Here is a 14,545-nt window from a genome sequence, read left to right on the forward strand (position 1 = left end):
GCTAGTGTTAATTTTAATTAATGTTTCATCGATGTTAACAATTAACAATTATCTTTGATAATTGTTGATTTAAAGGATTAAAAAAGCTAACACTGATTCTCATCAATGTTCTATTGATTTTAATAATGAATAATTATCTTTGATAATTATGAATTATTGCTAATAACCAAACCCGCTCCTAAACGTAGCACACTACATTTACTGGAGCCCCATATGAGGTTTTAATGAGTTAGATTCAATTAATTAATTTAAATAATTAATAACTAAAGAAATAATTATTAATTATTTCTGATAGTAACACTGATCTAAACAACCAGTAAAGCCCTACATAAGTCATGGTATATACTTTTATACGGCCTCCGAGTGAATTGACTCGACCATCCGAGGAACAGGTATGCCGGTTTTGTTTCTTTTTGTATTGATTCCACCTAGTGGCTGGAGCTGGTTCTATTGAATCATGCTCCTTTGGAACAGCTGTGGATTAATCTATTCGTTCTTCATCACAAATTTGTGAGGCAAAATTGAGCAATCCGATGGCAAGGTTGTCGTGGAGACTCGTGGGCGTTCATGGAACTTTTGAGTTTAGAGGGATTGTCGCCGGTTGGTGCTGTCGTGCGCGGGGATAATGTGCACGTTTTTCTTTTTTCTGTTTGTTTTGTTCGGGGGGAAGTTCGGGGTTAGATTGTTTCACTAATGGGGAATGTGGTCTGTATAATTTTGTTTTTGACACACGATTTATTTTTTCTACTATATCAAAATGTCAAATGTTAATATGAGTGTACTATCTCTCTCCACAAGGAATGTGAATGGGTTGGGGCACCCCATAAAAAGAAGGAAGGTTATTACTTTCCTTAAAAGTAAGAAATATGATATAGTGTTTCATGAAGAAACACATCTCTCCCCGCAGGAAGCAGAAAAATTTGGGAAGATATGGGGTGGACATGCCACATATAGAAAAAAAGGAAATAATTTAGTTGGCGCCTTAATGTATCCCTTCTGCAAAATCCTGATTTCCAACAAATGTTAAAGACTGAAATCAATATTTATATGGAGACCAACTGGTCCTCAGTATCCTCTGTGGGCGTGGCTTGGGAGGCACTTAAGGCGGTTCTTAGGGGTTGGATCATACAGTATGCCTCATTCATCAAAAAATCCAAAGCACAAGAACTTGTGGAGTTGGAAGGAAATATTAAAAGTGCCGAGGCAGAGCTGAAGCGCCGTATGTCAGCTGATGGCCTCAGAGAAGTGACCCGATTGACATACAGATAAAATACTATTTTGTCACGGAAAGTGGAGTTTTGGTTATTCAAGTTTTGGTTATTTGAGTTGGGTGACAAAGCAGGGAAGCTTTTGGCTAGATTTATAAAGCAGAGAGAGTCTTTTTTTACCATTCCCTCAGTGAAATCTGCTGATGGTGAAATTTTTACTTCAGCCATTGATATTAATAATGCTTTTAAAGAATTCTATCTTGATCTCTATAGTTCCACGGCTTCGTGTACTGATGAAGCTATTAGAAACTTTGTGGAACCATTAGATCTTCCTAAACTGATGACTGAGCAAAAAAATATGATTCTGAGATAACCTTGGAGGAGCTTGACGAGGTAATTAAATCCTTACATACTGGCAAATCTCCGGGGCCAGATGGTTTTGCCGCAGAATTTTTGAGATCCTATGCTACAGAACTGGCTCCACTTTTGTTAGAAGTTTATACTGATTCATTAAGAATGGAAAGCTTCCTCCAACCATGACACAAGCCCGGATCAGTCTGATTCTTAAAAAGGACAAAGATCCAAGTGAGTGTAAAAGTTACCGTCCAATTTCCCTGATCCAACTAGATGTAAAAATATTGTCAAAAATTTTGGCTAATCGATTAAGTAAAGTTATGACATCACTTATACATATAGATCAGGTGGGATTTATTCGGGGCCGCAGCTCCTGATAACATCAGACGTCTCATCAATATCATGTGGTCAGTAGCGAATGATCAATCTCCGATCGCTGCCATCTCACTTGATGCCGAAAAGGCATTTGATATGGTAGAATGGGATTATCTTTTTAAGATTTTGGAAATGTATGGGTTCGGGAGTACATTTATTGGTTGGATTAAATTACTTTATAGACACCCTGTAGCAGCGGTACAAACAAATGGATTAATTTCAGATTATTTTACTCTGGATAGGGGCACTCAGCAGGGCTGCCCTCTTTCCCCATTATTGTTCTGTCTTGCCCTGGAACCTTTAGCAGCCACGATAAGAAAGGAGGATGATTTTCCAGGGGTGGTGGCGGAAGGTGTGCCGCATAAGCTTCTGCTTTACGCAGATGATATTTTATTATTTGTCTCTGAACCTACTAGATCTGTGCCTTGCCTCCACAGAATTATTAATTCCTTTTCCAAGTTCTCAGGATACAAAGTCAATTGGACTAAATCCAAAGCTTTGGCTCTGAAAGCGTACTGCCCAGTAACGTCTTTTCAGCCGGGCGCCTTCCAATGGCCCAAACAGGGCATTAAGTATTTGGGGATTTTATTCCCAGCAAATTTGTCTGATTTAGTTAGTTAATTTTGCCCCTTTAATTAAAAGGTTTTCGAGCGATGTGAGCAGGTGGGCTTCATTACATTTATCGATGATTGGGAAGGTTAATGTTATTAAAATGAATTGAATTCCAAAATTTAACTACCTGCTACAATCTCTCCCTGAAGATGTCCCCCTCTCTTATTTCAAGGAATTTGATAGCATAGCGAAGTCCTTCATTTGGAATGGTAAACGTCCCAGATTGCATTTTAATAAGTTACATAGGCCGATAGACAAGGGAGGGCTAGGCCTATCCAAGATTTTGTTTTATTACTATGCATTCAGTCTCAGAAATTTGGCTAATTGGTCACTTCCACCTGAGAGAGCCTCTCCCTGGTTTGTTATTGAACAGGCAGTTCTTGCCCCTATTTCGCCATTACAAAACATCTCTATCAAACTAATCGGAAAAGTTAATTAATTAATTTAATTATCACACATTATATGTTTGCACATATACAGTGAAATTCTTTTTTTTTCACATATCCCAGCTAAGCTGGGGGTCAGAGTGCAGGGTCAGCCATGATATGGCACCCCTGGAGCAGTTAGGGTCAAGGGCCTTGCTCAAGGGCCCAACAGTGGCATCTTGGCAGTGCTGGGGCTTGAACCCCCAACCTTCTGATCAGTAACCCAGAGCCTGAACCGCTGAGCCACCACTGCCCTGAGTGCCCTAAATTACACCCCGTTATTTTGCATTTACACTCGGTATGGACTAAAGTGTCCAGATTGTTTAAATTGGACACTTATTTAAATGTTGCCTCGAGCAAATGGCAGAACCCAAGACTGTGTATTGGCAAGTCTCCTTTCTGCTGGCCGGAGTGGATTGTGAGGCGGGTTGCTACACTCGGTGACCTATATGAAAGTGGTGTGTTGAGATCTTTTGAAAACTTGGTCCAACATTTTGGGATCCCCAGACCTCAGTTTTATAGGTATTTACAACTGCGCCACCTGCTTTGTACTATTTTTGGGAGTAGCACACATCCCCCTAAGGAGGCAGATGCTTTGGGAGAGGTGATTGCGGCTTTTGGAAAAGGACATGAGGCATCAGTGTACTACTCCCTGTTAATTTAGAGTATGGGGGATGGAGCCTTAACTTGTCTCAAGAGAGTATGGGAGAAAGATTTCAACTTGGCATTGGAGGAAGGAGTGAGGGCAAAGATTCTTAAAAACGTTAAGTCTGCATCTAGGTGATGCAAGGGTGTGTCTTATACAATTCAAAATTTTGCATAGATTTTATTGGACCCCCTCTAGACTGTATAGGCTTGGTCTTAAAGACACACCCACCTGCTGGAGATGCCAATCGGAGGATGGGGACATGGCCCATGTTTTTTGGTGGTGTGTTGAGATCCAAAAATTCTGGTCAAAGGTTCAGAATTTTGTGTGCGACGTGGTGGGCACTCAGGTTTCGTTTTGCCCCAGAATTTGTGTTCTGGGCGATGGGGTGGTCATCGATGTAGGGGATGGCCATATAGGGAACTGGGTTCTGACATGTGTGATGATCGCCAGGCAGGTTATTTTGAGGGGTTGGAGGTCAGCTGGTGCGCCCCAATATCCGGAGTGGTGCACGGAGTTTGGGAAGGGTGGCAGCTTATGAGGAGGTGTCATTGGGAAGACGGGGTGGCTTGGATAAGTTTATTCAGAAATGGGGCAGGTATTTGGAGTTTTTGGAGGGCTCTCGGGTGGGGTGTGGAGAGAGTAGTGTATTAAAGTTAGTATGATTATTATGTGTGTGTATGTTTGTATTCATGTGTACATATATGTATATGTATTTATGTTTGTATATGTATGTATTTATATGTGTATATAATCAGAATCAAGATGGCGGCGAGTATGGCTGCTGCGTTGCGAGCTCCGACACAACATAGCAATGTTTTGTTTGTTTTGTTCACAATTCTTATGTTTTTTGTCTTGGATGTTGTCTGCCTTATTGTCTACGACAGACAAACACTTTTGGACATTGGTTCAGCGATCTCACACCGAAAACCGGACTTCACATTCCTCAATGCCGACCCGCTGTTTACAAACACGCAAGCAGAGCCCTTTGTCTGGGCAGCACGGCCGCGGAAACGCAGGAGGAAAAGGGGAAACAGAGCCGTCGTTCTCATCAGATGTAGACGCCGCGCAAATCGACCCCGCTACCCACTATTCTACTGGCAAATGTTCAGTCTCTGGATAACAAGCTCTGCGAGCTGAAAGCGCGGATCTCTTTCCAACGAGAGACGAGGGACTGCTGCATTATCTGCCTAACAGAAACTTGGATGTCTGCGGAGATTCCAGATTCAGCCATTGAACCCGCGGGGTTCTCCGTGCACCGAGCGGACAGAGCGAAAGACTTCTCAGGTAAAACTAGAGGAGGTGGTGTATGTTTTATGATCAACAAATCCTGGTGTGATCAGAGGAACGTACATTCCATCAAGTCTTTCTGTTCTCCTGATCTGGAATTTCTTATGCTTCTGTGTCGACCATTCTGGCTACTGAGGGAATTCACAGCGGTCATTATCACTGCTGTGTACATTCCCCCACAAGCCGACACAGACCGGGCACTCAAGGAACTGTATGGGAGTATAAGTGAGCAGGAAACCGCGCACCCTGAGGCCGCGTTCATTGTGACCGAGGACTTTAATAAAGCCAGTTTAAAATTAGTCGCACCAAAATATCACCAGCATATTAGTTTCAACACACGAGGGGACCGGGTTTTGGATCATTGCTACTCTCCGTTCCGGGATGGCTACAAATCCCTCCCCCGCCCACCATTTGGCAAATCGGACCACTCTTCCATTCTGCTTCTGCCCGCTTACAGGCAGAAATTGAAACAGGAAGCACTCACCCTCAGAACGATCCAGTGCTGGTCGGACCAATCAGACTCTACGCTACAAGACTGTTTTGATCACACGGACTGGGAGATGTTCCGGTCCGCCTCTGATGACGACATCGAGCTTTACGCTGATAGCGTAATGTGTTTCATCAGAACGTGCGTAGAGGAAGTGATTCCGACCAGAACTGTACGAATCTATCCGAATCAGAAGCCGTGGATCAATAGCGATGTTCGCGCGGCACTTAATGTGCGGACATCCGCTTTTAATTCCGGGAACGCGGAGGAGCATAAACCAGTTATGCCCTCCGAAAAACTATCAAAACAGCAAAACGCCAGTACAGGAGCAAGATTGAAGGACAGTTTAACACCACCAACTCTAGAAGCATGTGGCAGGGAATTAACATCATCACGGACTTTAAAGGGAATAAAAACTCTGCCATGAACACCACTGCCTCTCTACCGGATGAGCTAAATACTTTTTATGCTCGTTTCGAGGGAAATAACACCGCCCTCGCAGAGAGAGCTCTCGCGGCCGAAGCTGCAGAGGTTAGTTCACTCTCCATCTCTGTAGCGGATGTAACCCGATCCTTCCGACGGGTGAATATCCGCAAAGCCGCGGGCCCAGACGGCATTCCAGGCCGCGTCATCAGAGCGTACACGAACCAGCTGGCTGGTGTTTTTATGGATATTATCAACCTTTCCCTCTCTTTGTCTGTAGTCCCCACATGCTTTAAAACATCCACCATTGTGCCTGTACCAAAACAATCAAAAATAACTTGTTTAAATGACTGGCGTCCTGTTGCTCTGACCCCCATCATCAGCAAATGTTTTGAGAGACTAATCAGAGATTACATCAGCTCTGTACTGCCACTCTCTCTTGACCCGCTGCAGTTTGCTTACCGCAACAACCGCTCCACTGATGATGCCATTGCATCTACAATACACACTGCTCTCTCCCACCTGGAAAAAAAGAACACTTATGTGAGAATGCTGTTTGTAGACTACAGCTCAGCATTCAACACCATAGTGCCCTCCAAGCTAGATGAGAAACTCCGGGCTCTGGGCTTAAACAGCTCGCTGTGCAGCTGGATCCTGGACTTCCTGTCAAGCAGACGCCAGGTGGTTAGAATAGGCAGCAACATCTCCTCATCACTAACCCTCAACACTGGAGCCCTGCAGGGCTGTGTTCTCAGCCCACTACTGTATTCCCTGTACACACATGACTGTGTGGCAACACATAGCTCCAATGCCATCATTAAGTTTTCTGATGACATGGCGGTGGTAGGTCTGATCACTGACAATGATGAAACAGCCTACAGAGAGGAGGTGCACACTCTGACACACTGGTGTCAGGAGCACAACCTCTCCCTCAGCGTCAGTAAGACAAAGGAGCTTGTGGTGGACTTCAGAAGAAAAGACAGAGAACACAGTCCCATCACCATCAATGGAGCACCAGTGGAGAGAGTCAGCAGCTTCAAGTTCCTGGGTGTCCACATCACTGAGGAACTCACATGGTCCGTCCTCACTGAAGTCGTTGTGAAGAAGGCTCATCAGCGCCTCTTCTTCCTGAGACGGCTGAGGAAGTTTGGAATGAACCACCACATCCTCACACGGTTCTACACCTGCACTGTGGAGAGCATCCTGACTGGCTGTATCTCCGCCAGGTACGGCAATAGCACAGCCCACAACCGCAAAGCACTGCAAAGGGTGGTGCGAACTGCCAGACATATCATCGGAGGTGAGCTTCCCTCCCTCCAGGAAATATATACAAGGCGGTGTGTGAAAAAAGCTCGGAGTATCATCAGAGACTCCAGCCACCCGAGCCATGGGCTGTTCTCACTGCTACCATCAGGTAGGCGGTATCGCAGCATCAGGACCCGCACCAGCCGACTCCATGATAGCTTCTTCCCCCAAGCAATCAGACTTCTGAACTCTTGATCTCCCACGATCAAAATACATCAGCACTGCACTTTATTACCCTTACTCTTATATCTCACACCGGACTATTATAAATTATATTATAATTATTATATTATGTTCTCTCTTAACAACTGACTATCAACCGACAGCCTGAATGTCAATACAGTACAATACTGTACATTCTATATATATACAGGTGCATCTCAATCAATTAGAATGTCGTGGAAAAGTTCATTTATTTCAGTAATTCAACTCAAATTGTGAAGCTCGTGTATTAAATAAATTCAATGCACACAGACTGAAGTAGTTTAAGTCTTTGGTTCTTTTAATTGTGATGATTTTGGCTCACATTTAACAAAAACCCACCAATTCACTATCTCAAAAAATTAGAATATGGTGACATGCCAATCAGCTAATCAACTCAAAACACCTGCAAAGGTTTCCTGAGCCTTCAAAATGGTCTCTCAGTTTGGTTCACTAGGCTACACAATCATGGGGAAGACTGCTGATCTGACAGTTGTCCAGAAGACAATCATTGACACCCTTCACAAGGAGGGTAAGCCACAAACATTCATTGCCAAAGAAGCTGGCTGTTCACAGAGTGCTGTATCCAAGAATGTTAACAGAAAGTTGAGTGAAAGGAAAAAGTATGGAAGAAAAAGATGCACAACCAACCACAGCCTTATGAGGATTGTCAAGCAAAATCGATTCAAGAATTTGGGTGAACTTCACAAGGAATGGACTGAGGCTGGGGTCAAGGCATCAAGAGCCACCACACACACACGTGTCAAGGAATTTGGCTACAGTTGTCGTATTCCTCTTGTTAAGCCACTCCTGAACCACAGACAATGTCAGAGGCGTCTTACCTGGGCTAAGGAGAAGAAGAACTGGACTGTTGCCCAGTGGTCCAAAGTCCTCTTTTCAGATGAGAGCAAGTTTTGTATTTCATTTGGAAACCAAGGTCCTAGAGTCTGGAGGAAGGGTGGAGAAGTTCATAGCCCAAGTTGCTTGAAGTCCAGTGTTAAGTTTCCACAGTCAGTGATGATTTGGGGTGCAATGTCATCTGCTGGTGTTGGTCCATTGTGTTTTTTGAAAACCAAAGTCACTGCACCCGTTTACCAAGAAATTTTGGAGCACTTCATGCTTCCTTCTGCTGACCAGCTTTTTAAAGATGCTGATTTCATTTTCCAGCAGGATTTGGCACCTGCCCACACTGCCAAAAGCACCAAAAGTTGGTTAAATGACCATGGTGTTGGTGTGCTTGACTGGCCAGCAAACTCACCAGACCTGAACCCCATAGAGAATCTATGGGGTATTGTCAAGAGGAAAATGAGAAACAAGAGACCAAAAAATGCAGATGAGCTGAAGGCCACTGTCAAAGAAACCTGGGCTTCCATACCACCTCGGCAGTGCCACAAACTGATCACCTAACAGTAATTTAACAGTAATTAAAGCAAAAGGAGCCCCTACCAAGTATTGAGTACATATACAGTAAATGAACATACTTTCCAGAAGGCCAACAATTCACTAAAAATGTTTTTTTTTATTGGTCTTATGATGTATTCTAATTTTTTGAGATAGTGAATTGGTGGGTTTTTGTTAAATGTGAGTCAAAATCATCACAATTAAAAGAACCAAAGACTTAAACTACTTCAGTCTGTGTGCATTGAATTTATTTAATACACGAGTTTCACAATTTGAGTTGAATTACTGAAATAAATGAACTTTTCCACGACATTCTAATTTATTGAGATGCACCTGTATATATATATATATATATATATATATACTTTTTATATATATATTTATTTTTATTTTTAATTTTTATTGAATAATGTGTATCTATATAGTAAAAAAAACAAACAAAAAAACCCCACCAAAAACAGCGTATTGTATACTGTACAGTGTATGTTATTATTTGTATATTGTTGAGTGTAATTATGTGTATAACATATGTTTAAATTGTGTTGTGTTAATTTGATGTTATTGTAAATTGGTATATGTCCCATCACTGTCACGACTGCTATGTTGATCGGAACTGTACCCAAGAATTTCACACACCATTGCACTTGTGTATATGGCTGTGTGACAATAAAGTGATTTGATTTGATATGTGTATATATATATATATATATATATATATATATATATATATATATATATATGGGGCGGGTCGGGGAGGGGGGTTGTGGGGTTTAAATGTTGATTTTATATATATATATATATATATATGTGTATATATATATATATATATATATATATATATATATATGTTGTACATTTCACTGTTATTGTATGATTTAATAAAAATGTTAATTACAAAAAAACAAACATCCATCAAATCAAATCAAATCACTTTATTGTCACACAGCCATATACACAGGTGCAACGGTGTATGAAATTCTTGGGTGCAGTTCCGATCAACATAGCAGTTGTGACAGTGATGAGACATATACCAATTTACAATAAACATCAAATTAACACAACACAATTTAAACATCTGATATACACATAATTACACTCAACAGTATACAAATAATAACATACACTGTACAGTATACAATACGCACTATATAGATACACATTATTCAATAAAAATAAAAAATAAAAATATGTAAAAAAGTATATATATATAGAATGTACAGTATTGTACTGTATTGACATTCAGGCTGTCGGTTGATAGTAAGTTGTTAAGAGAGAATATAATATAATAATAATATAATTTATGACAGTCCGGTGTGAGATATAAGAGTAAGGGTAATAAAGTGCAGTGCTGATGTATTTTGATCGTGGGAGATCAAGAGTTCAGAAGTCTGATTGCTTGGGGGAAGAAGCTATCATGGAGTCGGCTGGTGCGGGTCCTGATGCTGCGATACCGCCTACCTGATGGTAGCAGTGAGAACAGCCCATGGCTCGGGTGGCTGGAGTCTCTGATGATCCTCTGAGATTTTTTTCACACACCGCCTTGTATATATTTCCTGGAGGGAGGGAAGCTCACCTCCGATGATGTGTCTGGCAGTTCGCACCACCCTTTGCATTGCTTTGCGGTTGTGGGCGGTGCTATTGCCGTACCAGGTGGAGATACAGCCAGTCAGGATGCTCTCCACAGTGCAGGTGTAGAACCGTGTGAGGATGTGGCGGTTCATTCCAAACTTCCTCAGCCGTCTCAGGAAGAAGAGGTGCTTATGAGCCTTCTTCACAACGACTTCAGTGTGGATGGACCATGTGAGTTCCTCAGTGATGTGGACACCCAGGAACTTGAAGCTGCTGACTCTCTCCACTGGTGCTCCATTGATGGTGATGGGACTGTGTTCTCTGTCTTTTCTTCTGAAGTCCACCACAAGCTCCTTTGTCTTACTGACGTTGAGGGAGAGGTTGTGCTCCTGACACCAGTGTGTCAGAGTGTGCACCTCCTCTCTGTAGGCTGTTTCATCATTGTCAGTGATCAGACCTACCACCGTTGTGTCATCAGCAAACTTAATGATGGCATTGGAGCTATGTGTTGCCACACAGTCATGTGTGTACAAGGAATAAAGTAGTGGGCTGAGAACACAGCCCTGCAGGGCTCCAGTGTTGAGGGTCAGTGATGAGGAGATGTTGCTGCCTATTCTAACCACCTGGCGTCTGCTTGACAGGAAGTCCAGGATCCAGCTGCACAGCGAGCTGTTTAAGCCCAGAGCCCGGAGTTTCTTATCTAGCTTGGAGGGCACTATGGTGTTGAATGCTGAGCTGTAGTCTACAAACAGCATTCTCACATAAGTGTTCTTTTTTTCCAGGTGGGAGAGAGCAGTGTGTATTGTAGATACAATGGCATCATCAGTGGAGCGGTTGTTGCGGTAAGCAAACTGCAGCGGGTCAAGAGAGAGTGGCAGTACAGAGCTGATGTAATCTCTGATTAGTCTCTCAAAACATTTGCTGATGATGGGGGTCAGAGCAACAGGACGCCAGTCATTTAAACAGGTTATTTTTGATTGTTTTGGAACAGGCACAATGGTGGATGTTTTAAAGCATGTGGGCACTACAGACAAAGAGAGGGAAAGGTTGAAAATGTCCGTAAAAACACCAGCCAGCTGGTTCGCGCATGCTCTGATGGCGCGGCCCGGAATGCCGTCTGGCCCAGCGGCTTTACGGATGTTTACCCTTTGGAAGGATCGGGTTACATCCGCTACAGAGACGGAGAGTGAACTAACCTCTGTAGCTTCAGCCGCGAGAGCTCTCTCCACGAGGGTGGTGTTATTTCCCTCGAAACGAGCATAAAAAGTATTTAGGTCATCCGGTAGAGAGGCAGCGGTGTTCATGGCAGAGTTTTTATTCCCTTTAAAGTCCGTGATGATGTTAATTCCCTGCCACATGCTTTTAGAGTTGGTGGTGTTAAACTGTCCTTCAATCTTACTCCTGTACTGGCGTTTTGTGGTTCTGATAGTTTTTCGGTGGGCATAACTGGCTTGTTTATGCTCCTCCACGTTCCCGGAATTAAAAGCGGAGGTCCACACATTAAGTGCCGCGCGAACATCGCTATTTATCCATGGCTTCTGATTCGGATAGATTCGTACAGTTCTGGTCGGAATGACGTCCTCTACGCACGTTCTGATGAAACACATTACGCTATCAGCGTAAAGCTCAATGTTGTCATCAGAGGCGGACCGGAACATCTCCCAGTCTGTGTGATCAAAACAGTCTTGTAGCGTAGAATCTGATTGGTCCGACCAGCACTGGATTGTTCTGAGGGTGGGTGCTTTCTGTTTCAATTTCTGCCTGTAAGCGGGCAGAAGCAGAATGGAAGAGTGGTCCGATTTGCCAAATGGTGGGCGGGGGAGGGATTTGTAGCCATCCCGGAACGGAGAGCAGCAATGGTCCAAAACCCGGTCCCCTTTTAAACTGGCTTTATTAAAGTCCCCGGTCACAATGAACGAGGCCTCAGGGTGCGCGGTTTCCTGCTCACTTATACTCCCATACAGTTCCTTGAGTGCCCGGTCTGTGTCGGCTTGTGGGGGAATGTACACAGCTGTGATATGACCGCTGTGAATTCCCTCGGTAGCCAGAATGGTCGACACAGAAGCATAAGAAATTCCAGATCAGGAGAGCAGAAAGACTTGATAGAATGTACGTTCCTCTGATTACACCAGGATTTGTTGATCATAAAACATACACCACCACCTCTGCTTTTACCTGAGAGGTCTTTCGCTCTGTCCGCTCGGTGCACGGAGAACCCCGTGGGTCTGAGTCTGGAATCTCCGCAGACATCCAAGTTTCTGTTAGGCAGATAATGCAGCAGTCCCTTGTATCTCGTTGGAAAGAGATCCGCACTTTCAGCTCGCAGAGCTTGTTATCCAGAGACTGAACATTTGCCAGTAGAATAGTGGGTAGCAGGGGTCGATTTGCGCGGCGTCTTACTCTGATGAGAACGCTGGCTCTGTTTCCCCTTTTCCTCCTGCGTTTTCGCGGCCGTGCTGCCCAGACAAAGGGCTCCACTTGCGTGTTTGTAAACAGCGGGTCGGCATTGAGAAATGTGAAGTCCGGTTTACGATGTGAGATTGCTGAACTAATGTCCAAAAGTGTTTGTCTGTCGTAGACAATAAGGCAGACAACATCCGAGACAAAAAACATAAGAATTGTGAACAAAACAAACAAAACATTACTATGTTGTGTCGGAGCTCGCAATGCAGCAGCCATACTCGGCGCCATCTTGAAACCACATCCAGTGAGTAGCAGTTCTGCAGACGGAAATGCCTTGTTGATGAGAGAGGTCAACAGAGAATGGCCAGACTGGTTCGAACTGACAAAGTCTACGGTAACTCGGATAACCGCTCTGTACAATTGTGGTGAGAAGGATATCATCTCAAAATGCACAACACGTCAAACCTTGAGGTGGATGGGCTTCAACAGCAGAAGATCATGTCAGGCACTTTATTAGGACCATAGTGCTCATAATAAAGTGCTCAGTGAGTGAATATTCTAAACAGTTGTAGTAACAGAAGAATGAAAATCAGTACAAGAAAGAGTGATGCAGCAGACTTAAAAAAAATCCTTTTATTTCTGGCTGATATATAATGTGTGTATTTGATAACGCTATGTCAGTTGTTCTAGTATGTCAGTAGGTCAGAGGTCATGGTGTTACTGTGAACTGCTAAAGTGTGGGTGACCATCATTACATAGTGTAAGCTATCCCACCACTATCTATTTTCCTTTAATATCTGCTATACGCATATATTTTAAAAAAGAGAAAAAAGAGAAAAAAGATTACTGGCATTTTGGCGCTGATGTTTATGGTAGCAATACAAATAAAAGACAGAAAGCAGTTGCATGTGTGAATAGCAGATCTGGTACATTAAAAGTTAATTTTACAGCAATTTAACGTGTTTCATGTGTGAAAGTGGCTAATTATGAGATTTAAAGTGGTATAGTGTGTGTGTGTTTACTGACCTGTCTCCAGTGTATCCTGCAGTGCACACACACTGTCCAGTGGACAGCGAGCAGCTTCCGCCATTATGACACTGACACTCCTGTGAACAATTCTTACCGAAATGCCCTGCAGGACACGGCTGACCACACACTGTCCCCTGAACACACACACACACACACACACACACACACACAGACATGCACTGAGATACTGTGGGCAACAGTGGTGCAACTCTTTAGTAATTCACCCCTGTATATTCAACCAGAAATATTAGAGATCATGGATTTTGACATGATTATGTAGTAACTGTTATATGGTGAATATATTCACTCGAGTATGTGTTGTGCCTAACAGCACTCTAATAGGATACACACTGATGAGCGAAAACGTAATGACCACCTACCTAATATGCTGTTGGTCCTATGTGTGCTGCCAAAACAGCACCGACCCACTGAGGTATAGACTCTACAAGACCCCTGAAGGTGTCCTGTGGTATCTGGCACCAAGACATTAGCAACAGATCCTTCAATTCCTGTAAGTTGCAAGGTGGAGCCGCTTTCGATCGGACTTGTTGGTCCAGCACATCCCACAGATGCTCAATCAGATTGAGATCTGTTGAATTTGGAGGCCAGGGCAACACCCTGAACTCTTCATCATGTTCCTCAAACCATTCCCGAACAATATGTGCAGTGTGGCAGGGCACATTATCCTGCTGAAAGAGGCCACTGCCATCTGGAAATACCACTGCCATGAAGGGGAGTACCTGGTCTGCAACGATGTTTAGGTAGGTGGCACGTGTGAAATTTACATCCACATGGATGGCTGGACCCAGGGTTTCCC

The 14,545-nt window shown here is 43.4% G+C and overlaps 1 protein-coding gene across 4 annotated transcripts in view; it reads right to left on the reverse strand.

Annotated features, from left to right (window-relative positions):
- Positions 1-14,545, reverse strand: part of LOC127433362 (multiple epidermal growth factor-like domains protein 10) — a 155,821-nt gene that overhangs the window by 93,037 nt on the left and 48,239 nt on the right. For all 4 annotated transcript variants that reach the window (XM_051685191.1, XM_051685189.1, XM_051685192.1 and 1 more), the window contains one exon: positions 13,726-13,862. In XM_051685191.1, coding sequence (XP_051541151.1) covers positions 13,726-13,862 — 137 coding nt within the window. The remainder of the gene's footprint in view (positions 1-13,725; positions 13,863-14,545) is intronic.

This window comes from Myxocyprinus asiaticus, chromosome 43 (assembly GCF_019703515.2).
Source record: "Myxocyprinus asiaticus isolate MX2 ecotype Aquarium Trade chromosome 43, UBuf_Myxa_2, whole genome shotgun sequence".
NCBI classification, from domain to species: domain Eukaryota; kingdom Metazoa; phylum Chordata; class Actinopteri; order Cypriniformes; family Catostomidae; genus Myxocyprinus; species Myxocyprinus asiaticus.